Consider the following 16,022-nt stretch of genomic DNA (forward strand, 5'->3'; position numbering starts at 1 on the left):
AACGTGCTCACGCCCGTACAAAACAAAGCAAAATTAGTCACTGGCCTACCGTAAGTACAGGTAGTTGTAGGCCCACAAAGCCACTGATATTATATGGCAGTTATAGAGCCTTTAGTAGCCTAAATCCAAAATTTGGGCTATTTTAGGCTACCGTAGCCTCCGATGCAAGGTTTCGAAGTTGACTGTGTACTAAGTGGATCCTCGAGGGTACCGGGTAAGTATGTTGAAGCCGTCTTTGCCGTATCTACTAGTTCCTTCGGAACTAAACGCCTTATAGTATTACAGCGGTTACTTACTGTAAAATAGGCCATACAGGAACTCATTTTTAACAGTTAAGATTGATTTTAATAAGCTAATAAAAGCTATAAATAAAAAAAGTAGTTAAAACAATAGTTTTAAAGCTAAAGTAAAAGTATTAAAAAATAGGTAACATAATTAATTAAAAAATATTAAGATAAATTTTAACGATAAATTTATTATTATCATTAATATTATTAAAGTATAAGCTCATCTTAATAATGATTTTGATAGCTTATAGAAATATATAGATCTTTAGCTTTAAATAGTGTCAAAAGGCTTAATTTAATATATAAAAGTAGATATCTATAATACAAATATATAAGTATTATTAGTCTTACATGAAAATATAGATCTCACTTATGCGTGAATGCCTGGTAGCGCAATACCCCAGTAGATTCACTTTTTTCCTAACTAACTAACATAACAAACCCTGCAAAGGTAATCTTCTTGGCTTGGTATTCTACGCTTTACTCTATTTTCGAACCTCAGACCGTTCCTCAGCGACTAAAAGAGATACCACCTCGTCGTCGTGATTTCCCCTCCTTCCCTATCAATCATGATTCACTAACAGGCCACCAGCTCCCACTAGTCGACGGGAACTCACATACGCTCCCCGGAGGAACTTCCCCGGCAGCAGCAGTAGCCAGCAGCGGGTCGCTACCATCCTGCCCTATCCGATTATCGCTCACCGGTCAATCAAGTCAACTCCCTTGCGATCGACACTAGGTCTGATCTGGCCAAGTGTTGTTCGGCCTTTCCACCCTTCCCGCCCAAGCTTTCCCGAAGATCGAGATTCGTGAGAAATCCCATGTTCCAAAGATCGGATTCCTGAGCGTGCGCGGCACGGGAGGGAGGTTCTAGACCTACAGCCAAGTATGGTAGAGAAGTGAGACAAACCTCAATATGGCCCGGTCATAATGGATTCATAGATTGGGAAAGGTGGACAAGTGTGCAAGGCCACAGCCAAAAGCTGTTCTACCCTTCACACACGGGCACACAAAAGGGGAAGTGCGGTTCGAGAACCGAACCATGCAATATAGGAGGAAATAACAAAAAATACCACCTTAACCCGCTCTTCCCGCGCGCTTTGGTAGCGTTTGCCCCCTCCGGCCTTCGGATCCGAACCAGATGGAGAGCTTGGATGCTTGATGCGCTGGCCAAATCCACGGCTTGGTTATTTGCTCAAACTCGCCTGCTTACTCATCCATCCGGTCACTGAACAAGAGGTTGGGAAGCCTGACTCTGGGCTGACCCCTCATTACCACACTCATGTGAATGAGCTGGGCTTCTCCCGGCTGTCTGCCCCTCACTTTGCCAAGTTCAGGTTGTCACCATTCCTCAAGCCTCCCAAGCCCCAAAGAACTGTCACGATGAAGATCATTTCCTCCTTGTTACCCCCGTCTCATGCAAGCCAGAGCACAGAGTGGTGGAGTGACTGAACCACATCGCAAACCATCCGCTTCCCAAACAGGTCAAGTCAAGGTCGTACGATGGAAATGACACGAGCATTCTATGCCTATCCGCCCAGTTCATCAGACAAAATCGATAATTGGGATAGAGAGAAGGTTGGAAAACATTCACCGACTGACTAAATTGCCGTGCTCCCCTTGGCTTTCTTTGCCTTAGTTCCCGGAGGCGGATAGATGCCGAAGCTAAACTCGCCAGTCAATAAAATCTCCTATAGGTCAGTTCAGACACGAGGCTGTGCGTCAACTGGAGAGGTGTATGCGGTCAAGTAATAGTCCATATGATTTCCTGGCTCTGAGACATGGCTTGCATTCGTATGGGGCAGACAGGCTGGGCATTATCTCGAATTTGAGTTCCGCCATACCTATGTAGAAAGTAACATGGTCTCTCCATCATGGATCAAGACAAGATCCAAGGAGACTCGAGATACGATGGCTGCATTCGGTCCTTTCAACGTGCAAGGTAGGACAGCTACTGCAATTGCTGTATGAGTCTCGGTTGTGGTTGGTTCTAAAAAAGAATTGCCTTACTGCAGCTGCAGTGGTCTGATATTCCAACATCATGGTTTGGGGCTGCTCCCAATGTTTCTGTATCATGATGTCTTGAAAACCACTCCAAGCAAGTGACGAGACCCTTTCTTGCTCTTGACCGGATGCACATACAAGCATACACTTCGGTCCCGAGAAGCCTTCCCTGGAAGAAAAGCGCCACCAGACCACTCCAAAAGGATTCGAAACGGCGGATACGTGGGTGGGGTCTTTGGCCCTGGTGAAAGCTGAACCTATCAACGACATCCAGACCTGGATAGAACCTCTGTGCTTCACGCGGCTGTTTGCCCGAAGGCGTCAGTCTCCCAAAAAAGACAGGCGAGTGTGTGTGAAGCAGCAGCATCGGCTTTCCTACCGAACCGGGCGCAGTGCAGATGCATCGAAAAGGGTCGAGATCGACAGATTCCAGCAAGAAGAGGGCTGCATGATAGCCGACCGACGCGGCTGAGAGATACAGATCAGGGTTCTTGCCCTCGCATACCGTCCAACAGTCTCAAAGAGAGGCGCGCCCACGATACTCGGGACCGGCCAAATGTGTATGTGTGTGTGTGTATTCTTGGTTGGCTGTTAGGTATGTAGTGTACTGCGTCTGTTCCAAATCTGTCCATAATCCGGGTCGTGATGACATATGCGTGCGATGCGATACGCCTGTTGCTGGCGGCGATAGGTCCTGGTGAGTGTGCTACAGCATCTCTTGTCTATCTGTCAATCAGCTCTAGGTTTCCCTTCTCATTTGCCTCCACAAAACCCTGCATATCAGGCAAGGTCATTAACACACCGCGATGAGGTCTGTTTGCTGGCCTGGAACCCGGCAATCGAAGAGGAATGTCCCAAACAGGGCTGGGTTGCGAGAAGGGTGGAGTTGCTTCATACGTCTCAACGCGACACCTGATCCAAGGCCTTGAGTCACTTTGGTGATAATGTCGAGACGGATGGCCAGCGATTGTGGCTTTGTGCTACATAATTCGAAAAGAGGCAGTTAAGGAAGCGGCCCGCCCGCCACCCGAGAAGCTAAGCCGCTTCGCAGAGAGTGTGAGTGATAGCGTGATGACATTGATCAAGTCATGTTAGCATACGGGGAGTGGGTCAATCCAACCCTGTCCGCATCGTTTGAGCGCAACCACGGCATATGGCGTCTTGAAAGATAGCTAACTCTTCATGATCAGTGGTAATGGGTGCGGGGTTGTGAGCGTGTAGTGAATTCGAGGAATCCAGCCACAAGTTGGACAGGCCGATGTGACAAGTGGTGAAAAACGTGGCTTCGAAGCCATGGTGGAATGTTGGAATGGCGGAAAGGCCACCCGGCGCAAGTAGCCGAGCCATGAGCAGATCTGGACTCGCTGGGGCATCCGTTAGCGTAATTTAATTGATAGAAGAGCGCAGAGGCGGAACTGTAACGCGGGCCGTTAGCAATAGAATGCGTGTTCGGAACCACGGGGTTACACCAGGATGCGTAAAGGGCTACCTTGAGGTGGCCTTCTCGTGCCGCAGGAGTAGTGTGGTTGGGGTGGTTAAGGTGGTCCATGCACAACCCCAAGGTGATGTCGTCAACGAAAACGGTGATGGCCGGCTGGTGAACGGACCGCGTTGCGACCCGTCCGCGGGAGGTTTGAGAATGCCTTGATGAAGAGGGCGATGCTCGCTAGGGAATTGATGAATTCCCGAGGCAGGGAACTTTCCCCCGCGTGTTGTTGTCTCCCGTGTGCACACTCTAATAATTAAACTTCTGTGGCCGATTCCCATTGCCCGGGAAGACGGATGGGATGGGGATGGTTTCCTAGAATAGAACATCAGTCGTCTTTAATTGCCTGCTCCTGCGCAGGCCGAGTCTCGTGCGAGAGATGTAAGTCAGTTATTGCTTGTGGGGGCAGGCGGAAGAAGCGGATTGCTTAAAACATCCTTTTAAGCGGGGGACGGCAGGGAGAGATGAGGGACTGCTCTTTTGCCTAGAAAACTGACAGCTTTTGTTGCTTGAAGTCAAGGAAAATAGTGTGCGGGACAAGGCGGGTTGGACCCAGGCACAGTGGGGGTCTGGATCAAGTGGGTGAGGGGACCCTGACCCACATGGATCGTGCGCTGCCCTGAGCAATGCTATTGGCCAGAAGGCATGTACCAGTTCCTAATCGGGAAGGCAGAGCTAGCAGGGTATCCCAGCCTAGGTCTGAAGGGGCATCGGCCCGGCCCTGGCACCAACTTCCAGTGGTGAGTCCTGTTTCTGTTCAGTGCTGGATTAGGAAGCGTTGAACCATCGACAAAGCGTTGATCTCCAGGGCAAGATGCTGAGCTATCTTGGAATTTGCAGAGTGTTTTCTTGATATTCTCTCAGTAGTGCACATCATTCTTGACAGTGGCGATCAACTATGTGAAGAGGGCGGGGAAGCCGTTTTATCTCCAGCGCTGTGGTGGTAACTCCGGAAGCTTAGGTAGGAGGGAACAAATTGAATATGCAAATAAATCTCGACAAGCAGTAAGCTAGCCTCCCAAGAAAACGACTCTGATACACAGCTGCATCTTTTAACCGTTGCTGCCTCGGGTCATATCACTATCAGTCCACAGTCTCGACGGCCATTGCAACCCGTGGGTTCCTCGTTTATGTTGGTTTCATACGGCATGATGAGTGTTGTGAGCTCTGGGTTCGTGGGGTGGAATTCTCATGTCAAGGTCTTGGCAAGGGATTTATCACTGCACCCCGGTTGATATGGTCTTTATTATGCAGTCGATCATATATTCGTACCCAACCTGGGCTACTTTATTTAGACCTCGCCGTTTCTTTCATCTGCCATTCTGGAATTACTAGCACATTTGTGGCTTCTGGGATGAGAATGAGCCTAAACTCTTCGAAATCGTCTGTCATGGTTTGTGGGCAGCGAAAAGAAAAGGGCGAAAGTTATATCATTTAAATCTTGTGCCCAGCCAGTGTTAGGCAATACATCACTGGTAAGCTCGGGCTTGCCACCCACTCCCCGGTGGATGCTCTCCCTTCTTGGCTGTGAAATGGTGACATCTGTAATACCGCTTCGTTCCAGTCCCGGGCCCATCAGCGGGCTCTGTGCTGAACTCACTCTGTATCGTGTCCAAGAAACTTCCAGCTGAATCATCGTCCCGGAGAACCCCACCCAAAACGACCAACCAAGCAACTGGGACACACTGTGCAGTGAAATGGCTCGAGAGGTTGTACCACCAGGATTCTTGGCATTCTGTCTTTACTCTTTTTGATTCTCTTTCTAAATGTTGCGTAGCTAGGATACAGTACAGGAGGGCCGGCAAAACAAAACGCTAAAACACCAAATCAAGCCAACCCTCTAACTGTGCTGATACCAAAACAAATATCCAGGTCAAATGTTCCCAAGTCATGTGGCATTACAGCCAAGGAACAGTCGAAGACACCGCCACCCATCGTGTAGACTCGAAACCTGAAAGCATCCGTTAGGCATATTAGCCAAGACCTGTTCCAACTCTTTTGTTGGGCCTCAACGGTCAACCGTGAGGACAGTCCCATTTCTCCCAGAATAACGACAACTCCCAAACACCAGACGCATTGAAAACCCCCCACAAACGCCTTGATTTCGCCAAATGCACCCAACCAGGGCCATATACAACTGAGGACTGTGAGCGAGACAGTCACCTCATCCTCTCCTGGTGTAGGCCGACTAAGGGACCTCCCACTAATCAACGACAGAAAAAGAAAATAGACAATAACGATTATCTCTCTGAGCTGGTCATCAACGGTCATCAAATCCCCGACGCTGCGGTAGCGACCCGATCGGGAAAAGGAAACGACAAGAGCGAGAAGAAATTGAGACCCAGGAAAAAAAAGTCCTTCGGAACTCCGGAAACAGTTGGTGTTTGATGGGAGAGGGGAGCTGCAGATGCAATGGACCGTTGTCGTTGCATCGGGGCGGACGGCTATGTGTAGGCAATGTCGCCTTTCCTGTGGTGTATGACTTCGAGGGTGGACCCGAGGTTGTGCCCGAGGTATCCAATCATGGCCCGGCTGACTTCGGGGTCTTCAGATAGATCTGCACAGACCTCACGAAACTGAGCATACACTTCTTCCAGCTTTCGTAGCTCACGCGCCAGGATCTCCAACTCGAGCCATCTTCCCTCTTCCCCCATAAGCGTGTATCCGCCCAGGCTAACTCCCAGCGCATTTGGTGACGTCGCCGCTGGGATACTGCCTTTCTCAAAATAGGTGTGGGATGCGTTCTTATAGAAGGAGGTGATCTTGCCAATGACGGTCGCGAGAAGCATCGCTGCCGTGTGTGTTCCTGACCTGCTCATGCATCGTGGGCAACTGAGCATCGAGGCACATCCCTCCACTGCTTTGCGGTTCAAGGACAGCACGAGGTCGAAGGGTGGCGCTCCAGGGCTGGAGGCATTGTGAAGTGCTTGTAACGACTGCAAACAAGCGGTAAAGCATGTGCAGGAGCCCCCAGAGCTTGCCGAGCTCGACGAGGACTTTGTCCTTGGTGTTGACCTCAGCTGGGGCGTCGCGGTAGGGCTGGGGAAATAGGTAGCTGACATGCTTCCAGGCGTCGGGATCTGTGTTTGACCGTATGTGTACATGTCTGCGGCAGTTGGATCGGTCCAAGGCGGCATGGCTGCCGACATGGCAAAGTCGTACGAATGGGAGCGCCCGTGGTTGAGCTGGGCTGCCATGGCTGGGGAGTCAACAAACTGGGAAGACATGTCGTTGGGTGGGGTCCAAGGCATGCCTGTCGAGTAGATGTCGGTGGCCATTGTCGGATCCACGTGGGTGGTAGAACCTGTTTCCATACCCAGCATAGCCAACCCAGACATGGAATGTGTTCGGCTCATGCTTCCATCCACGCTGGTGGGAGGTGTGTGCCATCCAGTTTCCAGCTTGTATAGTGGGTGCGCTGTCTGGTGGACCGAGTACAGCATGCCCTTGTCGTCAGATACTGGCGAGGTCATTCCCGTCATATCAGTGGGCGTTGTCGACTGTATGTTGGAGCTGCCATCGGATTTTGGTTTCCCGGCCCTGCTAGATGGGGAGTACCGACATTCGATCCCACAAGCTAGACAGCGAGAACATATTGGCCTTGCCTTAGAGCACTTGACCTTGGCATGAAAGCAGCCATCACATGAGGCGCGTAGACGAGGTTGACGGGGCTTTGAGGAAGCCATGTTGAAAAGGGTGATGTGTTGTAAGATTGCAGTGAGATGGAGTATAAACAGCTGAAAGTGTGTTGCGAAGTAGAGGCGAGGTGACAGTCGGAGAGGTCAAGGTGATAATAAGACGAGTTTGAAGAACAAGGGGTGTGTGAAGGGTGCGAGGGAGGTGGGGAGAGAGTATAATATAACGTTTGGCGGCTCGAGGAGGCTGCAGGAAGAACTACGTAAGGTGTTATGGGGGCAGTAACTCGGAATGATAAGGCGGGCGGAAGGGTTGATCAGGTCTTGAGAGCCCACGAGGAGGAGACGTAAGATGCCACAGCCATTACCCAAGCCCTTTTCGGACGGATCCAGCAGCGGGAGTGAGCGGTAAGCTGACCTTGGACGGAGCAAACGCGTTTGAGAGGGGGAGACAATTAAGTTTAGAGAAGCGAGGGCAGGAGGACCAAGTAGCTTGACGCTTAAAAAGAAAATGCCCAGGGGCTCGAGGAGGCCCGGTTAAAAGAAAAGAAGCCGTCCACCGCGCTAATGCCCGGACGATATTTTAGAGACACGACCCACTTGAGCGACGAGTTGTGTGAGACCTGCTCGGTGGAATATCTGTGGTAGGGCAGCATTCTTCTCTCCTGGTGATTGACAAGGAAGCGGGAAGGAGAAAGGGTCCCTGAAGTCATGGGACAGGGACAGGCAGGCCATACTCGTTGCTACATGACTGAACCGTTCTCATACAGGGCACGCGCCAGTGGCGCTGGTGAACGGCCAGGTTAGCATGGACAGAATCATATGAGGCCCTCGAGCTCTCTGGCTTTCGTCTCATTCGAAGCCATGGGGCCACCAAACACGGAATATGGACGACCTGCGCGATCTGATGGTTGTGCCGGTGTATAGATCCGACAACTGGACATCGTGAGCTGGATGCCGTCCTTGATGCAAAATGAGATGAAGAAAGACGGCACAACTCGCTCGGGACGGAACCTTGCAAGACAGGCCCCTCTTCTGTTCCCAGCTCCAAGCAACAACGGATACTAACAAACAAGAGAGGCGCAAGAGGCTTGCCGGGGTGAAGGAGCTTGTGTGGGAGAGATGTGAAGCTGGGTGTATGACGCAGTGGCCACTCGAGTGCTGAGGAACTACCTACCTGGTCCCACACCCTCTTCTTCCCGCGGCTTGAGCCTCGCATATTCGATATGCAAGCGTGTGAATGCATAAGCGGGGTGTGGGTGGGGGCAATGTCAACACGGTGAGCTTTCTGGGTGTCGTACCTTGTATCTGCGTCCAGCCAAGGCCTGGAGTCGAGGGAGGTAGCGAAAAAGACCAGACGGGACTGGGACATAGTCGAGGTTGACTTTGTGGGCACGCTCCGAAGTTGCACTGGGCTTGCTGGAGTGCCACGGAAAATACGATGCAGGTAGCATGCATCCTGCAAATAGAGCGCGCACCTGCAAGGCAGGCAGACAGTTACAGGGTCTCGAGCTCATGGTAGCGCGAAAGGAAATGTAAATCTCGTCTTCTTCTCCTCCTCCCCTGATTCCCAGGGACCAGCACGCAATCGGCAGCTGAGCTATTGGCAGTTGGTCGACGTTTGACTGTTAAGCCAACAGGTTAACGGCGCTATTCTAGAAAACGGCTGTTAGTGTGGTTCCAGGAACGACAAAGGATGCTCGACAATGGGGTGGTAGGGGTGGTGGTGGTGCCACAGTTACTGCGTTAGTACGGAGGCTACCTTGGTTGACTTCCCCAGCCTACCGACCGATACGGAAGACAAAGTCACAGTTCCGAACTGCGTTGTAGTTCGTGACTGGCTCGTAACCAAGGAGAGATCAGCCAATCAAATCCAAAGGACTCGAGCGAGAGATTGTCGGTTTTCTTCTGCGCTCCATTGGACGAGAGACATCTGCGCACAGATGGTTCCCAGAGGCAGAAAATATCTGTCCTGTCTTTTCCACGGTCCCAGGTCACCGTCCCTGGCCGGCTCAGTTCCAGTCCAGCTGGGGCTAGCTGGCTTGTTGGCGGTGAGGTGAGGTGAGGTGAGGTGACGGAGCTGGAAGAAGGAGAGTTGCCACCGCTGCTTGGCTGACGAGGACTCGTGCAGAAGGGCATCATCGTGAAACATAACAATCCTCTGTTGCAGGCAAATGCCCTAGAGAGGTGGTCAAAGTGATGGAGTTGAACAGCTTGCTGGCTCGGAGAATTTGGTCTCCACTGCGGTCCGCTAGTGTGAACTGTGGAGATTCGAGGTGATGCCAAGGGTTGCTTACCTAAGGTAAGCATATACATGACCTGAGAACAAGCAACGGAGCACAGACAATATCATCAACAACCCGCTTTCCGAGCAGAGGGAACCACCATCATCAAGACTAAGTCCGTGCCCTCTCCGTCTGCTGGGCTCCCATTTGCCGATCGTTCGTCGCCGCGGATGCTCCAAGACACAGAGCATCGGATCACGGATGCGGAGGATTTTCGACCTCCTTTCTCTGCCGCATCTCGCAACGGTGGTGAGAAGCTTGACAAAGCCCGCAACCGCTCTCGCGAAGCCTGTCAGCAGACACATCAATCGGCCCTAATGCGCAGTCGACAACTTGACCGCTGACTGGCCGTTTTTGGAACATTCGACACAGGTAGTGCAAGCAGTTGCTGATTGCCATCTTCGACAACAAGCCCCCCTCCCTCGAGGGCAGGAAACCAGACCCACGCATATGGAACTTCCATCTGGAACATGGACAAATCTCCTGATTGTGATGTTTGGTCTACCAAGGACGCTTTTAACGGCGATCCACCCTCCATTGTCCCAGCTTTCTACCCTGGCGGTTGACGTGGCGCCCGTTTGAAGAAGGTAAACACCCAACAACCACTGAGGACCTCCCGTCGGAAATGCAGGCGGGCCGACGAGAGACAGGACCTGCCTGCCGAAACTCCAGACGGAAGCCCGTGTGCTTCTTCAACACCTCAAGCGTCAATTTCCCTGTTATCCGATCAACACAAAACACCTTAGCACCAGTGGAATCGCGTCTTCGGCAGTCTATTGTGCTGCACATCATTGAACCCCAGAACAACAAGCCACCAGAGACGATTTGTTCCGGCTTCCGAGATATCTCAACATGGTGGAATACGGATCGACGTCTCGGAGTGGTTATTCTCATCTTGTTCAGCTGAGCTCATCTCTGGACTGACTGTACGCCCTCCGTCTTATAGATCTGGACATAGAGATTGCCGGGTTCGGAGCAGCATCACCGCCTACACTGGAGCAATGGCCCCTATGACGATCAGCCGGCTGAAACGTTGCGGTGAAAGAGCGGGAAGGTTGGAGATCAGGGTACGAGCATCCCAAATTCAGTGCCGACTCTGGAGATTCCCATCCAGATACCTCTGCCATCCGGCAGCCAGCCGACCGAGGCTTCCTGCGTACGCTGCCGATCACTACTACGTCTTCAGGGATTACTTACTTGGTTCCTCGAGGTCACGGCAGATGCATGCCTTAGGGCCCTGGCCGCCGCTGTCCAGCGTGGCTCAGGCGGATGGAGATCAACATCAGAATCGGCGATGCCTTCGAACAATCAGCGTGTCACAAGCTTTATTATGGCGTTTTCCCAGGTCTTTGCAATATTAAAAATACGGAGAGCACAGGCCAGTGTCATTCTTGATTAGGCATCTGGCGGTGACCTTTGTCATGGGTTGTCCTCAGTGACTCGGGTGACTGCATAGGAGGCACCAATAGGCTCAAAACCAGCACTTGCGATTATCGAATACATGCATATAGAATCGCGGAAAATACCCTCGCTGGGACAGCTGATGTGTCAGTTGCGGGAACATTGTCGAGAGAAGCTTCTCCAGGCAAGCCACATCACGGAATGGCATCTCGACGCCGCCTGCTTGCTTCTTCCTGGGGAAACCAAGGCAATGGAGGAGAAGCCTTCTTGCCTTTGCAGTAGTACCTGTCAGCTTGATCGTCAACGCTTCCCTCCCTCCTTTCGGAATGCGAGAAATCCCAACGGCGCACATGTCAGCAAGCACACTATTCCTTGGGCTGGCCCGTCACATGCTCTTAAAACTATCACGAGATTTTGAGTGTTGGATTTGATGATGACGACAAAAAGACCAGCGACTTCTGCAGGGTGTTATTTTTAACAAGCATCCCTTGCCCACTGACTGCTCTCATGTGTTGGCTTTGCCTTTGCCGCGCTTGTCTCTTACCCATCTTGCAGATATTGCCCTGCACAGCTCGCTAGCTCAGGGACCGGTCAAACTCTACAGTTCCCAGAAGAGCCAGACGCGCTGCACCCACCCGGACCTCTTCTTCTCAGGCACAACATCTCCATGAAAATATCACCGTCCATATTTCTCTTCTGGTTCCGAAGGCCCGGTGCCTCATGGAAGACGGCCATGTAGGGACGATCTTCGGATATCGGAAGGATCCCGTCAGCAAAGAGATAGGCGACGACCGGGGCCCGGGGAACCCACGTCTGCGATAACACCGAACCCGATGAGCGTACATGATGCTCTTTTGGAGTTTACGATAGCTCTCTGGCAGGGGCGGTGGTACATGATGTCTAGTAACATGGGGGACCCCCAATTTCTTAGGATGTTTCCCGGAAACATATTCTATCACTGGGGCCCTGTTCCCCCACGAGGGCCCTTTCGTTCTGCATATGGTGGAACAAGCAATGTGCAGTCTTCAGGGAAGGGATGTGTTGGGTTTTTGGCCTTGCTCAGAAAAGGGTAAGTTGTACAGGTTGGATGCAAATACCCGATTTCTCCTTTTTCTTCCTCTCCTTTTTCTTTCTCTCCTTTTACTCCCTTTTCCCATGTCTCTCCTGCCCTTACCGGGTATGTCCTGGTAAGATAAAAGAAGCGTATGCACAATCATGTTGACTGTGCATATATTCGCCAAACCCTTGAGCTTGCTTTTTGGGAAGAGGGGTGAAGCGCCCATAGTTACGCAAGGAGGTGATATACGAAGGAGTGGTGGATGTGCCATTTCAAAAATGGGTGGGGGAGGGAAGCGGAAGAAAAGGGGGTGGGGGGGGGGACAAGACAAGCCTCGTTTTCCGGAAGCATAGTCCCTGTCAGTGACATCTCTTTCCCCGCCCCCTTTCTCAACAAAAACGTATCCAACAGGAGGATAAGAGAGGAAAGGGGGGACGCGGGGGGGGGCAGAATATGCGGGTAATTTGAGTCTTGTTACACGATTACAGGGTAGACAAGGGGAGCACAAAGGTAGGTAGGGGTTCCCCAGGTCAAATAAACAACAGAGACATTTTTTTTCCTTGCCTCTGTTTTTGTTTTATTTTGGAGGCCGGGGGCTTGGCTTCTCTCATTGGAGAGGATTTGATTTTGGGGGTTTCTTCCCTGGTCCCTACAGGCATAATCTGAGAAACAACTGTGTATGGGTGTGGGTGTGGGCGGGTAGGCAAGGTGGAGGGAAGGACCATCCACAGTAAGGTAGGAGGAGGGGGAAAACGGCGATTTGCAGCGATGAAGAGGTTGGGTTCGGATCATGGAGCCACAAGAGGGATTACCAGATCTGTGGAACGTAGCAATTAGACATGGGCACAAACACGCAAATTCGATTTTTGGGGAGAGGTGAGCTGGTTGGATAGGGTAGATAGTTAGGCGGGCTGGGAGAGACAGAAGAATAGAGAAATGGGTCAGGTCAATAATGAACAAGGCAGAGCCTGATGGGGGCGGGAAATATGGGAGGAATGGTTCAAGCTTATTAAGATGCTGTGGAACTGATGACTCAGTGCCTAGGAGGTGAGGCTGAGGTGTTTATATTGCGGTTATTTGTTTGCTACCTAGGTACTTCGAAATCAAGTTACCAAAATTCCCATGCGTCTTTCGTTTTGGGATGGGGCTCCCATGTTGTTGGTGTTGATACCAGGGTGGCAGTAAAGGCATAGGTAATAAACAATACTGTGTGGTGATGTTGCTGATAATGAGGCAGATGCCTGACTACGCAACCCGGAGACGGAGATGAAGATGGTAGATATCTCCTAGCCATCTTGCCATTATCGATGGACCTTACCAACAGCGTAAGTGAAGTCACATAATTGCCACTTCTGCGGGCGGAAAGGTTTCCTTCGCGGGGTGTCATCCATCCGAACCTTTCCCTCCTCGCTTGATGATCACTAGATGGAGATATGGACAAGTTACCATGGAATCTTACTGAGCAGACTTATGTGGATAGCTTCATGAATGAAGATACGTGGATGGAATAGACAAGGCTCCATCTCACCTCATCTTATATACACGACTCCTATCTTTACTGCCCGTTTCACCGCTTGGCTGAGCTATGATATCATAATGCGGGATATGTGTCGATCTTCAACAGTAATTCAGGATTCAGTAACGATGTCCAAGGCTGTGCTTATGCCATACCCACCTCCTGGTTCCGTGGCCGGTGGTCGGAAGTTATCCCGGATTATTTCGACTGGCGGCTCGGAAGGTACGGCGGATAACGCGGCCCGGGGATGTCAGTTGGAGAAGAGCAAAGATTGAAACAAAGGCACGATGGGAACAAGACGGGATGGCGTCTTACCGGACCCCAGATGTGGGGGTCATAGCACTGCCTTATGGGCATTACCGAAGCCACTGAGAAGCTTATCCTCTCTGTAGGTTCTTTTGTAAAACGCAGATTTCTTTGTGAGGTGAGCGTACGTGTGAGGCTTGAGGTGCGGTGGCAAGTCTTGGTGACTCGCTGAGTGAGCACCTGCTTAGTCGTAGATAGCCTCGTGGGCTGTTGCTGTTCTGCGGTCGGCTCAAAGTCATGATATCATCTATCATTCCCTGTTTGGAGAGCTTTACCAGGTGTGCTTGCGTATGTTTGATTCCATCAGCCAACGTTTCAAATTCTCAACTGATTCTTGGAGTCAGGTTCGACTTCTGTCAGGCATGAATGAGACAAAAATGCGCGATGATGAAGGAATATGGCAATCTTCATTCGAGATGGGAACATGATAAGATGGTGACCTCGGGGTGGGGCTCTACATGCTCGCGACGCGAGGCCGAACCAAAGTCTAGAGAAAGATGGTTGAAAACGGCTGTGGCTTGCCACTGCTGGTTCCTGGTGAGTGGTGTGGGGGAGATAGGGCTGACCGCATGGCCTTACATGATATGGCATGTGGTTCAGAAAGACGTAAGCTGCAGATCATGAAACTCTGAGCAGTTCTTGTGAGTATAGATACATATGAGCGAGATCGGATGACGATCATGTGAAATTCAGAGATGCGAGATCAATCCGCGGGTGAGATCGGGCGCATCTGAGAAGCAAGTTGTAACGTTAGATCGACTGACAGATTGTTGTCATTCGACGTCGATATGAGGATTGTTTATGACATCCAATTGAGAAAGGTAGTCGCTTGTAGAATGGGCGATAAGGTTACACAGCAGATAAGCTGCCACTGATGAGAGGAGTTCTCTTTTGACTTATAAATTTATACGTGGCTCGGGAAGGTCAACAGCACGTGCAAGTCACGAGGATCCGAGTGTCTTGAGTCGGCCATCGGTAGGTACCGATAGGTTGGCCCGTGTTGGTTTCATGTTGTTGCTCAAACTTGTCCATCTTAATCGACAGCTAGGCAAGGAAACCAATGATTTGGTATCGGGGGATGTGCTTCATCGCTGGACACAACAGAAGAATTCGTCATGCCTCCTCCTTGACCGCCCGTCTCCGTGATGCTCAGCTCTGACCAGTATTTCATACCCGACGCCGACTGGAATCAAGCATACGAGCCCACCGGGTCTCGAGGTAAGCGAGACGAGGCAGAGCGGAGGTGAAGCAAAAGATGCATGTACGGAGGCCGCGATCTTTTGTGATATGTACTCCCGGAGGCCTACCGCATTACCGTACATGTCCGTCACTTGAGATCTGAACTCATCGAGTAATGGAAAGAAGAGGTTACGGCGGTCGGTCGGTTTACGGTTAGCTCGGGGGGTGACACATCATTGGATGGCCTTGTTGTTGCCCAGACGGCTGGACGGGGTTGAGGTGGATAGGGCGACATTCCCTGACATCTCGACATCTCACTCACATGTCTTATCATCTCGCATTTTGAAAAGTGTCAAAACTTCCAGATTGGGCGTTTGCCAGACAGCAGATACAGGTTATGGTGTCGATGCTTACCTACCCGCTGACGGTGGAGGCGGCGCGGTTCGATTGATCGCTGGGTTGATGAGACCTCGTGAGCAACAACTGCCGTGAAACACATGCAACCAAACACATCAAACATATGGGAGCCTCGCAAATACTAGGATACGTATACCACCCAACATCGCAGACAGATCCCTACCGAAGAATTACCGCCGAAGCGATTGTGCTACTGTCGCCTCATGCTCGAGATGGTTGCAGTTCAGGTAGCAACAAGTCAACCACGCCAAGCACATTCATTCACCGCCTCCAGTGAAAGCACACGGCGAAATACGATCTCGGTCTGCAAAATCACCATTTGGGTGCCTCTATCAGCTGCGATGTGCTTCCTATCAACTTCCTAAATACGAAATAAGAAATAAACCCGTGCAAAAGCGAAGAGATACTCCATTTGGCATTGTCCGAGAAATCACAGGATGTGGTTGACC

The 16,022-nt window shown here is 51.1% G+C and overlaps 5 protein-coding genes across 5 annotated transcripts; all 5 read right to left on the bottom strand.

The window, feature by feature from the left end:
• Positions 1-2,252: 2,252 nt before the first annotated feature.
• Positions 2,253-3,444, bottom strand: QC764_200498 (uncharacterized protein; the record flags this gene model as incomplete). The annotated part of the gene is made up of 3 exons (XM_062943750.1): positions 2,253-3,013; positions 3,094-3,271; positions 3,392-3,444. 3 exons carry the CDS (start codon positions 3,442-3,444, stop codon positions 2,774-2,776), a joined length of 471 nt encoding a protein of 156 aa, XP_062802488.1. The 3' UTR covers positions 2,253-2,773.
• Positions 3,445-3,477: 33 nt separating this feature from the next.
• QC764_200499 (uncharacterized protein) lies at positions 3,478-4,226 on the bottom strand (the record flags this gene model as incomplete). Its single annotated transcript, XM_062943751.1, has 2 exons — positions 3,781-4,226; positions 3,478-3,655 (listed from the first exon to the last, which is right to left on the bottom strand). Exons 1-2 carry the CDS (start codon positions 4,104-4,106, stop codon positions 3,478-3,480), a joined length of 504 nt encoding a protein of 167 aa, XP_062802489.1. The 5' UTR covers positions 4,107-4,226.
• Positions 4,227-6,221: 1,995 nt separating this feature from the next.
• On the bottom strand, positions 6,222-7,463 carry QC764_200500 (uncharacterized protein; the record flags this gene model as incomplete). The annotated part of the gene is made up of 1 exon (XM_062943752.1): positions 6,222-7,463. The coding sequence occupies one exon, from the start codon at positions 7,461-7,463 to the stop codon at positions 6,222-6,224; it is 1,242 nt and encodes a 413-aa protein (XP_062802490.1).
• A 2,538-nt stretch (positions 7,464-10,001) lies between these two features.
• Positions 10,002-10,235, bottom strand: QC764_200502 (uncharacterized protein; the record flags this gene model as incomplete). Its single annotated transcript, XM_062943753.1, has 1 exon — positions 10,002-10,235. The coding sequence occupies one exon, from the start codon at positions 10,233-10,235 to the stop codon at positions 10,002-10,004; it is 234 nt and encodes a 77-aa protein (XP_062802491.1).
• Positions 10,236-14,292: 4,057 nt separating this feature from the next.
• QC764_200506 (uncharacterized protein) lies at positions 14,293-14,659 on the bottom strand (the record flags this gene model as incomplete). Its single annotated transcript, XM_062943754.1, has 2 exons — positions 14,293-14,501; positions 14,557-14,659. The coding sequence occupies 2 exons, from the start codon at positions 14,657-14,659 to the stop codon at positions 14,293-14,295; spliced, it is 312 nt and encodes a 103-aa protein (XP_062802492.1).
• Between the last annotated feature and the right edge of the window lie 1,363 nt (positions 14,660-16,022).

This window comes from Podospora pseudoanserina, chromosome 2, assembly GCF_035222485.1.
Source record: "Podospora pseudoanserina strain CBS 124.78 chromosome 2, whole genome shotgun sequence".
In the NCBI taxonomy this organism is placed as follows: domain Eukaryota; kingdom Fungi; phylum Ascomycota; class Sordariomycetes; order Sordariales; family Podosporaceae; genus Podospora; species Podospora pseudoanserina.